The 21,037-nt window shown below is 39.0% G+C and overlaps 1 protein-coding gene across 4 annotated transcripts in view; it reads right to left on the minus strand.

Annotated features, from left to right (window-relative positions):
* LOC122557951 (activating molecule in BECN1-regulated autophagy protein 1-like) overlaps positions 1 to 21,037 on the minus strand; it is a 384,568-nt gene that overhangs the window by 212,947 nt on the left and 150,584 nt on the right. For all 4 annotated transcript variants that reach the window (XM_043706209.1, XM_043706207.1, XM_043706208.1 and 1 more), the window contains 2 exons: positions 20,775 to 20,855; positions 13,748 to 13,848 (listed from right to left, as the gene is read on the minus strand). In XM_043706209.1, coding sequence (XP_043562144.1) covers positions 13,748 to 13,848; positions 20,775 to 20,855 — 182 coding nt within the window. The remainder of the gene's footprint in view (positions 1 to 13,747; positions 13,849 to 20,774; positions 20,856 to 21,037) is intronic.

Here is a 21,037-nt window from a genome sequence, read left to right on the forward strand (position 1 = left end):
TGTGTGTGTGTGTGTGTGTGTAGTGCAATGGTGATCACCTGTAATGTGACATGAGCCCAAGGTCCCGGTTGAGGCCCTCCCTATGGGTACCGAACTTAGCTATCAGCCTCTGCTTGGCCACTTTCCTCTGCTAGCTGTCCCGAAGTCCACCTTGGAGGATGGTCACCCGAAGGTCCGAGCAAAGGCTACGGATGAATGGGCACCGCACAACAATCAACAGACAGGAGGGTTCCCTCCCAGTTGGGGAACACTTCAGTGGTCCAGGACATCCAGTCTCGGACCTTCGGGTGACCATCCTCCAAGATGGACTTCGGGACAGGCAGCAGAGGAAAGTGGCCAAGCAGAGGCTGATAGCTAAGTTCGGTACCCATAGGGAGGGCCTCAACCAGGACCTTGGGTTCATGTCACATTACAGGTGATCACCATTGCACTACACACACACACACAGACGCGCACACAGACACCCACACACACCCTTATATAGACACAGACTCCCACACAAGCACTCCCTCAGACTTAAGACACTCTGCACTCACTATACACACACACACACACACTTTCTCACACTCACAACCCCCACCCCAGACAGACACACACACAAACAAAGACTCATTTGCTATAAATTCTGTGTTACGATCGAACCCTCCACAATCACCTGATGAAGGAGCATCGCTCCGAAAGCTAGTGTGCTTCCAATTAAACCTGTTGGACTATATCCTGGTGTTGGGTGAATTTTGACTTTGTACACCCCAGTCCAACACCGGCATCTCCAAATCATGTTAAAATAGAAGCAGGCTGCTTGGTTGCATGGAGGCAATGCCACGTTACCTACCATTTATTTGCAAGGCATGCAGTCCAGTGCATTTCAAATTTCCTTCAGGAGGATGAAGAGGGCTTTCTACTGGGGTCAGGCCGGATGTGTGTGTGTGTGTAGGGGGCGGGTGGGAATGAAGTCTCTGGAATCATCGTTTTACATCAGAGCCACAAGCACAAAGTTAATTTCTAACAAAACCTTTAGTTCATGGGAACAGAGGCTCTTTAAAAAGAGAGCTTCAGAGATATTCAAGATATATTAGCATGCACCTGAACAGGAAATGTTAAATTCCATTCAACATCAGTTCACCCAGCAAAAAAGAAATTGCCAACAAGAAAACTCTTACGAACCTTACTTGGTCATAGAAAACCTTCTGGTATACAATAGATAATGGGGGAAAAGGAGTATTAAGTGAGCAGTATTGCAGATCATTAAACTTTGTTGATTATTCCGTCAGAGGAAAAATATTTGCAAGAAGGTATCAAAATGTTCAATAATGCCTCAATTTTTAAAACTTAAAAAGGCGAGGTGCAATATAAATGTACTGTCCCATGGTGGTCATTTAAGTTTCTTTAAACGTTTATCGCAGTAAAGCCAACCTGCACATTTCAGGTTTTTTTGAGAGATTAGGAGTGGGGACTGCTTATTGAACTACTCTTCTTCTTTTTAAAAGTGGCTCATTTATGCAAACAAAAGCTCATAAAATACAGCAATTAAATTTGACTACAAAATTTCAAACAGAGAGCCTGTAGTTTCTTCAAAGATACCAAACTGATTCATCTTTCCATACTTTTAAAAATATTCATGTCTGAAGAATACCAACATTCTGTAGAGAGACACTCTCATACTGTGATTTGCGGTGACCCCATTGGAATTACTGACATTTCCAAGATGCCTTCAAATAATGAAACATAAAGTAAGAATGCATTTTCATGAGGAATAATAAAGCAAATGAAAACAATTTAATTGCAAACTTACACATTGAGTGTTGAGGATGAAGGTGGCACTGATGCATGCCAAAACAAAAAAACTGTCTTTATTCAATATCCATTTGCCTACAACCCCCAGCAAAGGTCTCTGGCCAGAGTTGAGAAACAGAACAATGGTTGATTCATTCCAGCAATTTTTGAGAAGATTTCTGACTAAGGTTGATGATATGTAAGTTAGCTCGCTGAGCTGGAAGGTTTGTTTCCAGATGTTGCATGACCATGACTAGGTAACATAATTAGTGAGAGTCTCCGGTGAAGTGCTGGTGGTATGTCCCGCCTCTCTGTTTATAGGTCTTGGTTTCTTAAGGTGGGTGATGTCAATTCCGGTTCTTTTTTTCAAGGGACAGTAGATGGGATCTAAGTTGATGTGTTTATTGATGGAGTTCTGGTTAGAATGCTATGCCTCTAAGAATTCTCGTGCACGTCTTTGTTTCGCCTGTCCTCAGATGTGTGCGTTGTCTCAGTCAAAGTGGTGTCCTTCTTTGTCTGGAAACTAGTGATAGCGGGTCATGTCTTTTGGTGACTAGTTGGTGTTCATGAACCCTGGTGGCAATTTCCTGCTTGTTTGTCCAATGTAGTGTTTTTTTTTTTTAAAAAACAGTTCTTGCATGGTATTTTGTAAATGACATTAGTTTTGCTGGTAGTATCTAATAAATCCTTTGGGTTCATTAGTTGCTGTTTAAGTGTGTTAGCACTTAAGTATGTTTGCACGGGGAGAACGTGCAAACTCCACACAGTCAGTCGCCTGAGGCGGGAATTGAACCCGGGTCTCCGGCGCTGTGAGGCAGCAGTGCTAACCACTGTGCCACCGTGCCACCCACCATGATGCCAAGGGGTCTGAGTAGTCTGGAAGTCATTTCTGATATGCCTTTGATGTAAGGTAATGTGGTTAGAGTTTTTAATTACATTGTGTCTGCTTATTTGGGTTTGTTTCTTAGGAATCGGCGGATTGTGTTTATTAGGCACCTATTTTTCTTGAAAACGTTGTATAAATATTTTTCTTCTGCTGCATCAAGACATTATTTCAAAGAGCAGCACCCAAGAACTACAAACAGCTGAAGAAAAATATCTACACAACGTTTTCAAGAAAAACGGGTACTCAATAAACACAATCTGTTGATTCCTCAAAAACAAATGCAAACAAGCAGACACAACGCAACCAAAAACTATTATACATGACCTTACATTAGAGACATATCAGAAATGACTTCCAAACTACTCAGACCCCTTGGCATCATGGTAGCCCACTAACCTACCAACACACTTAAACAGCAATTAATGAATCCAAAGAATCCATTAGATACTACCAGCAAAACTACATCATTTACAAAATATTATGCAAGAACTGTAAAAACCACTATATGAGACAAGCAAGCAGGAAACTTGCCACCAGGATAAATGAACACCAACTAGCCATCAAAACACATGACTCACTATCACTAAGTTTCTATATATATATATATATATATATATAGACAAAGAAGGACACCACTTTGACTGGGACAACACACCATATGCTAAGACAGGCAAAACAAAGACATGCACGAGAATTTTTAGAAGCATGGCATTCTAACCAGAACTCCATCAATAAACACATCGACTTAGATCCCTCTACCTTCCCCCGAAAAAAAATAGAAATGACATCACCCACCTTAAGAAACCAGGACCTATAAATAGAGAGACGGGATATATGACCAGTGCTTCACCGGAGAGCCTCAATGATGATGTTACCTAGTCATGGTGATGAAATGTGTGAAAACAAACCATCAAGATCAGCGAGCAACTTACATACTTATGGATTCATTCTATTTAAGCCAAGAGGGTAAGTCCAAGCGTAACGCTTTTACATTATCCTGGCCAAAATAAGGCTAACGTAATGTGGGCAAAAAATTAAAGCTTAAGAGGCCTCTCGGTATGTGTTGATATTAATTTTTCACATTAGCCATTGCAAGAAACCAGAGTTCACAGAATCTCAAGTAGCAAGAATCAAACCTCCTTCTGTTCTTTAAGCCATCAATAACAAGACAGGTAATGATGACTAAATAGGCAGCTGTTCAGTTTGATGAACTGAGAGAAAAAAACTACATTGTGCAAGCCAAAAATTTGAACTAAAAATAAAATATACTGGAAATACTAAGCAGCTCAGGCAGGATCTGTGGAGGGGGAAAAAAACATTCAAGTCAATAACCTTTCAGCCAAAATCAAATGATGGATTAAAAAGTTTTGCATATTGGTTCCTCCTCTAAAAGCAGAAAATTCCTACTTTATTTTACAATTATACCATGTTAATTGTATAATAGCTCATGTTAAGTAAAGATATAATATATAAATCTTACTGAACAAGTTTAGTAAGATTGGGATTTATCAAAGATCAGTTTACTTCATACAGCTATTAACAACATATAAACAATCAATATAAAAAAGATTTCTAGATGTTACAGAAATCAGATTTGGTAGAAGAAAAATAGCAGTGACTGAAAGGAAAGGAAGCCAGTAGCTGATGTTGGATACAAATAAATTTCGTAACTCTAAAGATCCCACAAGCAGAAACAATGGTGCAGAATGCTGTAGAATGTGCCTTGAATTTAAAAAGATCAAAAAATGACAACAATAGTTAGACCTAGAAAAAAACTAAATTATACAAGATCACCAAACGTATTCATTCTGTGAAGCAACATAGGGCTACTTTCACTGTAGGGTGCTTTGCAAGAGACAGATCTAACACAAGGATCAAGAATGAAAAATATTGTATAAGCTTTAGGAATGCAGATGACAGTAGTCAAGGATTAGGTGAATTAGCGGGAAATAGACAAACTGTCTCACACCAGCCCCGATTGCAAAGGAGTATTACAGGACCTGTTAGATAATAGTGTGGATTTAATATCCATGACCATAAAAATCATCATGAACACAGATGTCAGCCGAGGTTAAATTGGAATGGATCTTTTTACTTATTAAAAAGCCAACATTTATCAATAAAAGGAGAAATATTGAAGCCATAAATTCTTTTATAAAAGGGAGGATAGACTTTTTTAGTCACAAGGTATCAAAGATTAGAGATTCATAATAACATTCCTCACCCTAGCAATTTATTAGCAGTTGCAGCAGAAAATTTAAGTTCATTTGATGAAGAGTAAAAAGGTTTCATCGAAAAGAAAAATGAGCAGAATCAGTGTAAAGGGCTGAGTTGAAATTTGAGGTGAGGAACTGAGAGATGGAGCATTTTTAAAAGTGGAAGGAGAAACACACCTCAAATCTATTGAACTTGAGCCATTCTAAAATCCAACTAAAGTATTTAGTTGCAATAACTCTGATCTTTATTACTTTCTTCTTCCACTGACATTTTAACATTATTTTTAAATTCATTTGTGGGAAGTGGGTGCTGCTGGCTGGCCAGCATTTGTGGCCTGTCCCTAGGTGTCACTTTGAAGTGGTGGTGATGAGTTGCTGCAGTACACCTGCTGTGGGTTGACTCACAATGCCATTAGGGAAGGAATTCCAGGGTTTTGACTCAGCGACAGTGGAGGATCAGCAATATATTTCCAAGTTAGGATAGCGAGTGGTTTGGAGGGGAACTTGAAGGTGGTAGTGTTCCCAAATATCTACTGCCCTTGACCTTCTAGATGGAAGTGGTCATGGGTTTGGAAGGTGCTGTCTGAGGATCTTTACTGAATTTCTGCAGTGCATCTTGTAGATGGTACTGCTGCTACTGAGTGTGGGTGGTAGCGGGAGTGGTTGGCTGTGGGTGTACGGCCAATCAAGAGTGCTGTTTTCTCCTGGATGGTGTCAAGCTGCTTGAGTGTTGCTCGCACAGCACACATCCAGGCAAGTGGGGAGTATTCTATCACACTCCTGACTTGTGCTTGTAGATGATGGGCAGGCTTTGGGGAGTCAGGAGGTGAATTACTCTCTGGAGTATTCTTAGTTTCTGACCTGCCCTTGTCACTATGTTTATGTGGTGAGTTCAGTTTAATTTTTGGTCAATGATAACCCCCAATATGTGGATAGTGGGGGATTCAGTGATGGTAACACCACTGAATGACAAAGGTGGAGGCAAGATTGTCTCTTATTGGTGATGGTCATAGCATGGCATTTGTGTGGCGTGAGTGTTACTTGCCACTTGTCAGCCCAAGGCTAGATATTGTCCACATCTTGGTGCATTTGAACATGAACTGATTCAATATTTGAGGAGTCGTAACTGGTGCTGAATATTGCCCAATCATTGGTGAACATCCCCACTTCTGACCTTATGATGAAGGAAAGGTCACTGATGAAGCAGTTGAAGATGATTGGGCCCTGGCCACTTGCCTGAGGAACTCCTGCAGAAATGTCCTGGAGCTGAGATGACTGACCTCCAACAACCACATGCCCCCAGATAGCTATTGACTCCAGTTTTGCTCGGTCTCACTGATGCCACACTCGGTCAAATGCAGCCTTAATGTCAAGGGTTGTCACTCTCATCTCACCTCTGGAATTAAGCTCTTTTGTCCATGTTTGGACCAAGGCTGTAATGAGGTCCATAAATCTATTTACTTGTAGGGAACATTCAACTCATTTCAAAGAGATTTTCATTTTCACTTCAAACGCTGTAACCTGCAAGGAGACAGATCAAGTGTTGGCAAGTGGGATTACAATGGGTGGATAGTTCACTCAGTGAGCAGAGACACACTAGACTGAATTGTATCTTTCTGCGTGGTAACCTTTCTGGGGAAGAAAACTCTGACTATCCAAAAAACACAATGAAGAGCAAAGAAACAAAAATGTGCATGAAAATCAGGAGATGACACAGCAAAGCATAGACTTTGAGAAGAATGCACAAGTTATGGACTGAATCACAAAAAAGTATAAATCATAACAAATAAAAGAAAAATGGAATGAAAGAGTGAAAGAGATGTGCAAAGCAAAACACTTGTCTCCGATCAATGTGATAGAAAATCAAATCATGTTATAACTAACACATGTCCCACTAGCAAACAAATTAATTATTTTCCAACAGAAATTGTTTTGAAGGCTCCATTTTACTGCACCCATTATCAATTCAAACTCTTTCTTCTTTTCCAGTTACAGTGGGAGAGCATTTTTCTTTTTAATCAAAGGCTGCATTTGAGCAGAATGTCAGAAATTGGTTCACACACTTGAACATATTTGACCAATCTACTACTTTGTCACAGATCAATGAGCTTCCCAAAGTTTACAATTGTACTTTTATTTCTGAGTGATTTATCGCTATTCTAGATTTGAAAAAGTACAAGTTGAGACTGTGCTCAGTCAGGGGCTGTGTCAGCCTTGGTCAGACAAGGGGCTGAGGCATTCCAATAGGAGGTACAAAGCTCAGAAATGCTTAGTAGTGAGGTGGGTGACAGCCAATGAGGGAAGATGCTGTTTGCAATATACAACTTTAGCAAGAGGCAAAGGCAGAGTTATAAATGAATGTAAACAGCATCCAACTCACGTCTAAGATTATACTCACAGATCCTCCCTGAACCTGTAATATCAACACAATCCAATTCCATAGTAATTCCTCCTCCAACATCCCTGTGTCAAGCACTCTTCTTTTACTCTGTTTAATTCAGTGTAATATTATTTTCTCCCTCAACCAGTTCAAACTGGAATTTTCCTCCCAAATTCACACTGACAATCTTCTTCCTTTCCCTGTACTACCGAGGCAAGTATTAATCCAGTTTCTGTAGATGTACTTCTTCTCTTCATTGTCACCCATTTCCCCCATCACTTCTGCTCACTGCTTTCTTTTCATCCCTCAATGCCCTTGTTATCCAATTCTTAACTTGTCTCAGCATTGCTCTCAGTCAATCCTAGCTGCCACAAACCTCTGCTTGCACACGGTCATTTTTGTTGCAGTACAAGTAACCATGATGGTAGAAATGCAGAAATTTATGATGCATACATTGCGATGACTTCATTTTTGTCAGCAAACAACGTCATGCTTACCAGTCCCTACACCATTGTGACAAGTGTCACGTGCATGCATATTCTTGTTCAAAAGCATTTCATTCTAGTAAGACATTTATCAGAATCTTCTATGTTAAAGGAAGTAACAGTATCTGAAATTTATTCCAAATTTTTCTTTAAAGGAAACAAGGGAAAACAACAGAATTAATTAGTTATCACAATTATTTTCAAAAAGACTGAATAAAATTTCTCATTGCACCCAGCCCATATCCCAGACGTGAGTTGGGCTTCAGGTACAATAACAGTAACAGAAATTCGGGACTGAGCTGCAATAATTAAAGTGTTCCAAATACAAATTTCCCTTATAGTGAACTTAAATAGACATCTATCATTTGCTTGCTGACACCATCTGCCTACTCATCCACCAACACACTCATTTGGAAGCTTTAAAACATATAATTTGCAACAAGGTTTTCGAACAAAAATCATGCTGTGCTTTCATCTGGACCATTTCACTGAATATGGCAACAGGTGGATGCTTACAATTTACAATATGATCAATTATGTAGATTAACATAATACCTGTTAGGACTCTTACGGCCTTTTAGCACAACCACATTCATTTACATAATAGCAACTACACTGTGAATAGATTGTTAGGGGTGCTAATTCTATCATTCAGCCCACTCGGTGTCATATGAAAGACAGACAGTTTGAATGGACATGTTTGGGCACATTTCCTAAATGAAGTGGTGCTGCACTTGTGTTGAAAAGAAACTAGAATAATTAATTACTGGTCATAGCAAGAGCTGGTTCTGCTGCAGCAAAAATGAAGCTTTTTGTCAGTGGTAAATAATGCCATTCTCAGAAAATAGCTATTGTGCTGAACACAGAGACAGGTTTAAAGTTAGTTAATATTCAAAAAATTTTCAATTGTACTGAAATGCAATCAGGATACTGAGAGGGGAAAGATATAAAAGAGACCTAAGAGGCAACTTTTGCACGCAGAGGGTGGTATATGTATGGAATGAGCTGCCAGAGAATGTGAAGGAGGCTGGTACAACTGCAACATTTAAGAGGCATTTGGATGGGCATATGAATAGGAAGGTTTGGAGGGATATGGGCTGGGTGCTGGCAGGTGGGACTAGTTTGGATTGGGATGTCCGGTCGTCATGACGGGTTGGACCAAAGGGTCTATTTCCAGCTGTACATCTCTATGACTCTATGACTGTATGACACAGTCCAGAAAGGCCTTGGCTACGAGAACCTTTGGTGTTAGCAATATGTTTGAATGAGAAAAACAAAGATAGCATTCACATAGTTGAAATTGGGTTTTGAAAGTTTAGTTTGAATTCCTCCTTTCCAATATAGATTTGTATGTGGACCATGGAGATGAATCCAGGATTATCTACTCAGCAGCCACTCTTATGCACTCATAAATGGAAGGCCAGAGATTCTGCACTAGTCAGCTAACATTGTTGTGCAATTTAAAACTGAATTTCACACACTCAGGCTATTGAGTATTTTTTCAAAAAACCCACAGCAACTTAACTCTTGCACTCATATGTAAAGAAATTTAGGAAAAGTGTTTAACTGTTGTAGATGCTATGCTTGGTCACTTAACCAGTGTTGTCCTAGTTTCCAAAGCAAAGCAAATCTCACTGAAATTTTTTCAACTTTCCTTCAATCATTAGCTTATTCACACTTTGTTCGGTATTAGGCAGGCAAAGACAAGTTACGGAGTGCAGCGAACCATGGATTCACTGACAGGAATTGCCAATAACAAGATAAATCAAGATAAACATTGTATTAAGCAATTTCTTCTTCGGCCCATACTTGGTTGAGTAAAATTAATAAGCAATACAAAACCTGGGTAACTGTCAATATGTGCTGAGCCTACCCTGTTGTACCCTATTTCTATGTTGGCCCACATTCCGAAGATAAAGCAGGGGTCTTTATGAAGAAAAAATGTTTATTTGTCATTTGAAACCAATTATTCATCCATTTATTTTTCATCCAAGTACAGATGGCTGTGCGTATGGTGGCGACACGCTCATCGATTTGGTTTTGCTAATGGTTGGTTAATATGCTTTCGGTAAACTGCTGAAAATTAAGCAAACAGATGGTATGAAAACCTCATCAGTTTCCTTTCATTCTATAATATGTGAAATTTGATTTTTGGATCATCAAGCAGGTCAAATTTAAAGCTGCGAAAATCTCACCCTACAACCATTTTCACAATAGCGTCATATTTAATACAATTAAAATCTTGTGTACACACAGATGTCTCAATGAGAAAGTATGTTTCCTTAGTTAAGAACGAGATCAATGGGCTGACTTCATTCTCTACAGCTGCCAGTCTAACTAAAAGGAGATTTGTCAATTTTCCATGACCTTTCATCACCACATGTTCCTGTCATCATACTTTCATTCTCCACTCCTCCACTTAGATGCTGACTTTTTGCATGTTTAGTTTACTCCTGCAAACTAATAATTAATTTCTGCAAGGCAGCATCATTTACTTTAACTAACTAACAGTCTTGAAAGCTAGAAAAGGTGTATTCAAGACATAGGGTAACATTTGCAGGCAGGCAAGGTGTCAGAGAAGAATTTGAATGCCAGCATAATAGAAATATGAAAAGCTGTCAGCACATAAAGGGAAAATATACCAATTCTACTGACCACCCAGTATGAGGAAAATTTCATGAAATCATTAGTAATATCACTGCAAAGCTTATTTAGTTGTTCAACAATGGACAATGGAATGAGATATATTTTTGCAACGACGTTCATTGAATGCATCAAAGTTTAGCCAGGCACTGGTTCCAAACAAGGAGTTCAAATATCAGTCTTAGGCTCAGCATCTTAATCCAAGAATAATTTACAAATTATTAGCGATTGAGTGATGGCACTTAAAACTGATTTATTATTTGATGTAGGCACATTAATTGGGTTTATTTGTTCAACAACGGTTCTCCTTGTTTCCAAGAATGCTCACAATCTCTTTCAAAGCTTACGATGCCAACATGAAAAGGTGGCGGCAAAGTGGCAGTGTCACTGGATTAGTGATCCAGAACCCAAGATTAATGTTCGGGGATATGCAATTGAATCCCACCATGGCAGATGGTACAATTTTACTTCAATAAAAGTCTGGAATAAAAGACTAGTCCAATGGTGACCATATACCCACAACCAATTGTTGTAAAAACCCATCTGATTCACCAATTTCCTTTAGAGAAGGAAATCTGATATTCTTTCCTTGTCTGATCTACATGTGACTCCAGACCGACAGCACTGCAATTGACTCTTAATTGTCGGTCTAGTTGGAGACACCCACATCCCATGAATGAATACAAAAACAATTCTCTCTCCAGGTTATGGTTTCCCACAGACCAGCAACTCTTTGGTACTTTGCCCAAATGTATGTTCATTAAAAGTGAAGATTAGCTGGATCATTTGGCTGAAGAAGGATATTACAGTTATAAGTAATGTGTACACAAAGAAAATTCCACTAGTATTTATTGACTCACAAGCAGCAGCAAGAGAGGGAGGTGGTGGCATTGTGCCAATGTCACTGTATGAATTATCCAGAACCCCAGGCTAATATTCTGGGTTTGAATCCTCCGATAGCAGGTGATGATATCGGAATTCAATAAAACCCAAGACCAAAGCAATGGTAATCTAGAGGGTCAATAAACCAACACCACAAACAACTGGATCATCTGCTATCACTAACTCAGGACCCATCTGATTGGCTAACGTCCCTTAGGGATGGAAATCTGCCATCCTTACCCGGTTTGGCCTACATATGATTTCAGTCTAACAGCAAATGTAGTCAACTCTCAAATGCTCCCTGGGCAATTAGAAATAGACAATAAATGAATTAATAAAAAAAGCACCACACTGATTTACTTGCAGCCTGTTACAGTTGCTAAGGCAAATTACACCCTCATTACCTGCAGCCAAAAAAAACAACAGAAATTTGTTTTTGAGCTGCCAAAAGATATGGATATGAAGGTTTTTAATGTAGTATAATGAGCTCACAAACCTCACAATGCCTTTCAAAACTTAGTGCAAATAATATTTAAATATTTCATTTATAATTTGAATACAGTCAGAAATTTTATTAACATTTTTAAAAAAAATATCAATTTCAAACATGCATAGGCAATAACACTGTGATGAATATTCTGACCTCTCTGTGTGCAATGTAACTAGACAAAAACAACACTACTTGAAGTTCACTAATTGTGCTCTATTATTAATTTCTTCTATGCAAAATGTTTAAAGCAATCAAACTGAACTGTCCATCATGAAACCATGGTCAGGCAAAATATCTATTTACAACTGTGTGTGCTGCCATTATCGTAACAGTTCAGTGATATGTGTGGCACGGTCTGATTTTGCAAACTAGCATGCCAGGGATCTACAAAAGAAACACTGCCTTCTCAATTGAATTGAGATAAAAGGATGCTTTAAAAATTTGAGTTAAAAAAATTATTTTATTGTTCCGTTTTACTCTATCACAAAACTGACTCAACCCTAAAGTTTACAACAGAAATAACTTCTGACAGCTATCTGGAGAATTAAGCTGAGACCTTGGTATTAGAGTTAGTAATCTCAAGATATTAAATGAGCGATGAAATTAATTTTACCAAAACCATTGACACCCAGATATTGTTGTTGTTTCTGTAAATTGCTCATTTAATGAATAGCCAATGTGTATTTCTCCAAAACAGCTCCTCTTATAAGAAGAGCATTAAAGCAATTGACAAGTATAACTTGTATCTGGATGATCTGATTACACATTGGTGTATGCAATGGTGCTACCTTTTCCCTTTTATATGACTTTTCTAGAGACTTAATATACCATTTGCAAATAAAAACTAATTTGATTTTTATTGTGGTATTTGTTCAATATAAAATGAATAGCCTAAGTAAGTACAGTAATATCCCTGCTGTCTTAAACAGTAACGTGCACTTTTGGTAATTTTAGCAGCAATAAACAAATCACTCAAGTTACTCACTAAAAGCAACAAACTCACCTTAATTCAAGCACTGAAGTATGTGCAGAATTTATATTCATTTTGGCATGTATACTATTAAATCACAGCCTGAGAAAAAATGAAGCATTTATAAAAAGACCAAATAGATTGGTGAATTTATTTTGAGCCAAAATTAAACCATCTGTAAGCATTGCTACAGAGAACCCAGTGATTAACACTGCCATTCAAAATGCTCAGTCACAAGACTCGGTCTAGAGACGATACAGTGAAATGGAGAAAACTCATTTGCAAAACTGGCAATAACCTAGAATTTACTAATGGACAGATGTAATGTTGACTAATGGACCTGCTCAACTACAGTTTGTTATTTTTATTCAACATAGAAAGAGGAAGCACTCCTACAAAACACATGGAAAGCATTAAAAGATCTCTAGATTCTTTGCGCAGTAATACAAAGTGTTTTGAATTGTGATGCTGACAATTTCTTGAGGTATCTTGAATAGTTAACTCACTATCCTAGCTGAGTGATATGAAAGAAGTAGCAAGATCAAAGCAATGGCAATGAAGAGGGTCAATAAACCAACACCACAAACAACTGGATCATCTGCTATCACTGACTCAGGACCAGCAATGGCAGTGGCCTGAAACAACCATTACTGTCAAGGAAAAATAAATACCATCACAGGGTTGAGAAGTAGGGAAAGAAAAAGAACTTTCATAGGAAGAGACAAAATTGGGTTAGATCTGTCAAAAGTACATAAAGCTGACTTAATAGTCATATTGCATAATGAGAAAACAACCTTTACAGCGTGAAACTCCTGATGAAGGGCTTTTGCCCGAAACGTCGATTTTGCTGCTCCTTGGATGCTGCCTGAACTGCTGTGCTCTTCCAGCACCACGAATCCAGTATTGGGTTACAGGCTACCCACTATTATACAACACAAGTTGACATTCCTTTCTCTGGATTAGGAGGAAATGTCTCTTAACCTATTTATTAATGAGGTCCAACAGTCACAGATAATGTTTACCTGCCAAGGCTCTATTGACAGAGGAATGAGTGGCTAATCCAGGCTGTCCTCTTTCGTGGAAGATGCCTGCATAAGGAAGGTATTCAGGAAGTAGAAATCGCCTGCAAGAAATAAAATATTTAATCAAATACAAAAGTTCCTTTCTTAGTAAGCAACAATTGAGCACTTTGACAAGAAAATATAAATTTTTATTGTGCAAAAACTGAATGTTATGATGTGCTTTATTTGACTGATGGGTCGTCTTCTTCCAAATCACCAGCCTAAGCCAGGTTTCAAACACCTTCCAATCTGACTGAAAGAAAAGGAAGGCCTGGAACCTGAATTTCCAAACTTTACTTTCAGGATTCAAGATTCAAAAACAAATGATGAAATGGAATGTACAGTTTGCATAAAGCAGCACACTTCAGGTAATAATAGCTGCAAGATGCATTTTGCTGACAGCTTACGAGCTTCTTTGTTGAGCATAGCATTTCTAAATTAAAACTCTAAATTCATTTAAGAGCCAAATAGCTACTTTAATAGTCAACAGGGTGAAAAAATGTTTAAATTGCACCTTTCTTTCTACTTCAGCATGGGATGCTCTCCTTTCCCAGTTCCGGATCTCCCAAATGCCAAGAAATTGAGGATGAAAACAAAACTCCTGCCATTCTCTCGTATAGTTTGTCAGTCCATTTTTATATCACCATGTAGGGAAGGCAATGACCTAATGGTTTTATCGCTGGACTGTTAAACCAGAGACCCAGGTAACGTTCTGAGGACCCAGGCAGATGGTTGAACTTGAATTCAATAAATATCTGGAATTAAGAATCTATTGATGACCCTGAATCCATCGTCAATTGTTGGAAAACTCCATTTCATGTCCCTACACATGTCTGCAATGATTCCAGGCCCACAGCAATGTGGCTGACTCTTGGGTAATTAGGAATGGACAACAAATGCTGGGCGAGCCAGTGATGCCTCATCCCGCGAGTGAATAAAAAATGCCTCATGAAAAAAGAATTTACAAGTGGAAGAAGGAAATTTATGAATTAGTTGGATTTCTTTCCTCAGTATATTTTTCACCTGTTCCCCACTACCTCTCCCACAGCAAGACACTTGCTGAATTTTAACAGATAGGGATTGGCAGGAGAAAAAAATATGAAAGAGAAAAAATCATGTCATCTGTGTCAAGTGAGAAAAGGAAATTAGAGTAAAAACATTTTGAACTTGGGGCTGTGCAGTGGGTTGTCATACAGGAGTTTATTTGCTTGCAACATTTGACATGCCCTCTCCATCATGCAAGCTGCCAGCTAATCACAGCCAACTGCAGTCTTGCAGCTCCATTAACTTAGAACAAATAAGAGAAGTACATTTCAACGGGCACCAGAATTACAATGGTGGGTTTAATAATTGGTCTTAATGTGCTTGTGATTTTTAAACATGTTAGCCCATATAACACACCAACCACAAAGAGTCAGATTCAGATTAAGTTAGATATCTGAAAGTTTAGTAAAAACCAATTACATACACTAATATAGGATCACAGACTCACATCTATGGTCTGTGTTAGATGCTTATTTAGCTTATACTTAGATTCTCTACAGAGTGGAATGGCTAGCAGATTGGCTGTCTGCCTGTTCATTGAATGTACAAAGACTAATCTTTTATCCTACAACAATGTTGTGATGCCATCTAGCTGTCTTGAAGGCATAGTGAGATTTGTGCAACCAGACAACATCCTTTCTTTTCCCCTTGAGAGGAAACAACCTGTTCTGATAAATATAACAAGGATGCACATTAGTGCATCATCTGTGCATGTCAAGCCAACATTTTGCCTTACAACAGGATGGGATCGAATCCTTATATAATTATCGTGACCAGTTGTGTAGCTTCACTCTGCAGTGTGTTGTTATAGACAGATGCATATCATGCATTAAAGATAAACGTTTGCTGTCTGATACAATAAATTCAGTTTCAGAGTCATCATCTTGCAAAGCAAATGGTTGATCACTTACAACTTGGAGATGTTCATTTTTTAGCTGAATGATTTGAAGTATTTTTCTACAGATCCATGTATTCATACAAGGATCATACAAAGGTTTGTTCTCGTTCAATTTGGGACAGCTACCTGGGTCTTGTCGATCATACTCTTGTATAATTTTCTTCCTTCTTTCTAACTGCACCATGTACTGTGTGGTAAGAGTTTCTGATTAAAGAACTGTGTGGATTAGTCTTCTAAATATGAGAAGACTATGGATAAACCATTGCCTTGAGAAGCAGCTTGTAGATTCAAAATGGCTATCCTAAAATTACAGCAAGTATCTTTGCATTTAACAATCGTGGACTTCATCTTATGAACAATGCGTTCTGCAAAACTACTAAAATGAGGATAGCAAGGAGACAAGGTAAATGTGTTGAATGCTCCACTGACAGCACATTTAGTGTGCACACCTGAAGGACACAATCAATTCAGGAATGTCAACTGTACTGAATACTGCAGCTTATGTTGCATTTGTGGTAGCTTTGATTTGATTGAGTAAAGGAAATTTGGTGAAGTAGGCATCATGGTACAGTCATATCTTCATGGCTCAAAGAATTTCTGTGGAATGAGGGGCTCTCTCAAATACTTGGGTTGAAGGGTTATGGAGAGCGGGCAGGAAGGTAAAGGTGAGGCCAAGGTGTGATCAGTCATGATCATATTAAATGGTGGAGCAGGCTCAAAGGGCTAAATTGCTCCACCTAGTCCTTATGTTTTTACGGAGTTGACATATTTCACAACTTGATCAACTGATCAATGTCCTTATTGATGCTGGGCCAACTGATATCTTCGTGCACTGATCTTTCCCTGCACCCACATAATGTAGGTGCATGTGATCAAGTACATCTTGACATAGTGCTTGAGGAATGATCATCGGTCTAGAGTACAACGTGGGAAAGTGAGAGGTCGTGTACATTAGTAGGAAGAGGAGGCATAGCTAATTTTCTAAATGGGGAGAAAATTCATAAGTCTGAAATGCAAAGAGACTTGGGAGCTCTAATCCAGGATTCTTTGAAGGTAAACTTTCAGTTCAGGTTGAGTCAGTAGTTAGGAAGGCAAATGCAACAATGGCATTTACTTTGAGAGGACTTGAATACACCCGAAGCATCCTGAAGAAGGGTTACACCAAAACACTGACTTCGCCACCTCCTGATGCTGCCCGACTTATTGTGTTCTTCCAGCCTCCTGACTGTCTACTTTGGATTCCAGCATCTGCAGTTATTTTGTCTCTAACCAGACTCGAATATAAAAGCAGGGATGTACTTCTGTGGCTCTATAAGGCTCTGGTCAAATCACATTTGGACTATTGTGCGCAGGTTTGGGCCCAATATCTCAGGAAGGATGTACTGGCCCTGGAGTGTGTTCAGAGGAGGTTCACGAGAATGTTCCCCAGAATGAAAAGCTTAACATACGAAGAATATTTGAAGACTCTGGGTCTATATTCAATGCAGTTTAGAAGGATTTGATTTGGGGGCGGGGTTGGAATCTAATAGAAACTTACAGATAACACAATGGCCTGGACAGAGTGGATGTTGGGAAGATGTTCCCATTGGTAAGACCCAAGGGCACAGCCTTGGACAAAAGGGAAGACTTTTTAGAATGGAGATAAGGAGATACTTTTTCAGCCAGAGAGTGGTGAATGAATATAATTCATTGCCACAGAAGGCTGTGGAGGCCAGGTCATTGGGTATATTTATGACAGAGATAAATAGGTTCTAGATTGTCAGGGGGATCAAGGGTTATGGGGAGAAAATGGGAGAATAGTGTTGAGAAACTTATCAACCATGACTGAATGGCAGAATAGACTCGATAGGCTGAATGGTCTAATTTCTGCTCATATGTCTTATGGTCTTTACCATTGAAAATTACATTCCTACAATGTCTAATTCACCTTTGAATGACAAAAAAAAAATGCTTGTTTAATGAACTGTTTATGATATTCAAGCCATGTACTGATGGTGTTTTTTTTGAGATATTACAGCTAGCTGTCATTAAACATAATGTGTTAAATCTGCTCTGCTGGTCTATGACCAAAATTAATGAGATCAATATGAAGACCACTTTCAAACACCAATTTGACAACTTTCAAGTCTCAAGGACATTTTTGTTCTTTGCTGGATTTGAAAGTCAGCAAAGAACATTGGGAATAGTCATTAGAGTGTCTGATATTTATTATATTTTGAAATCATTACCATGGATTTTTAGAATTAGGCAGTGTAGGCATGGAGCTGCTCTGTATGGAACTTTTGTATTTTGAAGACTCAAGTGAGACTTTCCCTATTAACATTTGAGTAACTTGTTTGAGCATTCGGGCAAGCTTTGGAAGCAATAAATGATTCTCATCTTGTAACTGCTGGGCTCTGAGGCCTGTCCGGAGTGCATCTACATCCAACATGGTAAGTTCAAAGGGATCATAATGGTGAAGAATACATTTGCTGGAACATAAAGTTTTCAATCTTAAATTTAGGGCATGTTGTCCATTTAGCTTCATGATGGAAGGAAGAAAAGGCTTCAGCTTTTCTTCCAATATCCATGTGGTGCACCAAATTGACTATGTAAAATCGCTACAGGTGTGGATAGAGACCATTTGGCCCATCAAATCTGCACCGACCCTCTGAACAGCATCTCACCTTACCCCTGGAACTCCACATTTACCATAGTTAATCCATTCAGCCTGCACAGTCCTGAACACTAAAAGAGAATTTAGCATGGCCAATCTACCTAACCTACACATTTTTGGACTGTGGGAGGAAACTGGAGCACCCAGAGGAAACCCATACAAAAATGGGAAGAACATGCAAGTTCCACACAGACAGTTGCCCAAGGCTGGAATCGAATCCAGCACCCTGGCACGGTGAGGTGGCAGTGCTAACCACAGTGCTAGCATGCCAACCAAGTCCTGTCTGTTTGGAGTTCATAAGCTGTAGCATTCCAGTTAATCCTAGGGCTTTGTTGACATGCCTATGTGCGTGAGATGGGAATCTGGAAACATATTTGACATGTTCCTTGGCTAGCTCTACTTCACATGTTTCTGTAGAGAACTTTTAAGTTTCTTTGAGCGAATACATTACAGCTCAAAATCCTCTTGCAGAAAATAGCTGGAATGTGTTGTGAAATACTAGACAATGTTTTGGTGGATAAGACATTCCGCATCTTTTCTTCCATAGAATTAATACAGTGTGGAAACAGGCCCTTCGGCCCAACAAGTCCACACTGATCCTCCAAAGAGTAACCACCCAGACCCATTCCCCTACACATACTCCTGACTAATGCACCTAACCTACACGTCCCTGAACACTATGGAAAGTTTAGCATGGCCAATTCACCTAACCTGTACATCTTTGGACCGTGGGAGGAAACCAGAGCATCTGGAGAAAATCCAAGTAGACATGGGGAGAATGTGCAAACTCCACACAGTCAGTCACCTGAGGCTGGATTCGGACCCAGGTCCCTGGCGCTGTAAGGCAGCAGTGCTAACCACTGAGCCACCGTGCCACCCTAAATCTTGTGTAAGACCTGGACACTATTGTTGATGAATGTTGAATCAAACACCTGCTGATGCTGCTATCCTGCTACAGTTGCTGCAAGTTTGCATTCTCCTTCTCATATTGAAACAACAATGTAATCCTGTCCAGAAGTCCCTTTCAGAAAGATTTGAAGGGCTTAAGAGGCAATAACCAGTTCCATCAGCCTTTCAATGTAGTTAACTTGAAGAGAATCACATTCTGTATTAGCATCGACAATTGCCCACAGATTGGTTGATACTTTCGCCTAGCTGTTGGCCATAGTACATAAACTCAAGCCTGAATATTGAAGTTGACTCTGACCTTAAGGCATTTTTTAAGGCTTGCCTGAACCTATGCGGTCATCATTCAAAATACCAGAGGATTTAATTCTTTGCAATCCTATGTTTCCCAAAGCAATAAGATGTTTGACAATATCACTTTTTGTCTATGATTTGTTGGTCAATAAAGTGAAGATTCCTTGAATAATGGAATTTCTAACAATGTTACTGGATTGCCGGCCCATGTTCAGATATTTGCTTTCCATCTTCACTATACTTCTTAGTATTTTTTAAAATTGTAATAAAAAGTATCTGTGTGGCAGTTTAAAACTTCTGTTATTTTGGCTACTCTCTTTATTGTGTTGAATCTTTAAAAGTAACTGATGCAGAACTTGTAGGCTTGTGCCCCTACCAGGCACTCACATTAACGCAGATGTGGCAATCATAGTCTTTTCAAAAACTTTCCCACAGTTTCTGAAAACAAGTTGTCAGAATCAATCCACCGCTGGACACAGGCAAGACTTTTTCAAAAATAAGCAAGTTGTTATCTGTGTATTTTTTTCTGCATTTGCTGAATTTTATTCTAAGTATATTTTTCATAGGATGTACTGTCCTTCCTGCATCTTTAAACTTTTTTTTTATTAAACTGATTCAGCTGTGGCCTCTTTTAAAAAGAGGCTGTGTACGCACAAAAAAGTTCTTTCTCCAGTACAGTTGTACACTCCAAACTTGGTGGTTAAACTGAATTTTAGCTCTGACCTCAGAGTGTGATAGGTGACTGTTAGACAAATAACCTTTCACAATTCTCACTTCAGTACTAACTTGGCACCAGCTATTAATACCTGCTTGCTGTCACCATCTTTTTGTACCAACTTGCTGCCACTACTGCCACCATGATGTGCTTGTAATTTTCCACAAGTTAGCCCATGTGATGCATATCAGAAAGACTGAGGTTCATATTGATTCAGAAAGCTGAACAACTAACTATGTATAGTGGTATGGCATCTTAGTTTTGCATATACGGTCAGGATTATGTGCTTAATTTTCAATTACATTACCTCTATAGTTATCGAACTGACTGCTTAGCTCCTGACTGATCGAAAGAACAGACAGTAAGATGGAGACCTTGTATACAAAGTATTTCATGTTGTGTCGCCATCTGGCTGTTATAAAGGAATGGTGTTTTTCTAAGATCTGGATCTGTGCAATGATAAAACAGTTCTTACCTAGGAACAAAGCGTCCCAGTGATGGGGCTGTCATTCTTGCATTTCTTGGAGCACGAAGGCGTGACCGTTCCCCTCCATCCCTTCAACATAGAAAAGCAAAGCAAGAAAATATTACATCTGGTGTTCACAGAATACAACAGTTAATAATGCAATCCACTAGTCAAAGGCTTTGTTGGTGCTCCCTTTTTCCAGTTAAGAAATGCAATATTCCATGTGCTATAAAGCAGATATACAGAAAAAGAAACAGAACAATGGCCTAATT

This window comes from Chiloscyllium plagiosum, chromosome 16, assembly GCF_004010195.1.
Source record: "Chiloscyllium plagiosum isolate BGI_BamShark_2017 chromosome 16, ASM401019v2, whole genome shotgun sequence".
NCBI lineage: Eukaryota > Metazoa > Chordata > Chondrichthyes > Orectolobiformes > Hemiscylliidae > Chiloscyllium > Chiloscyllium plagiosum.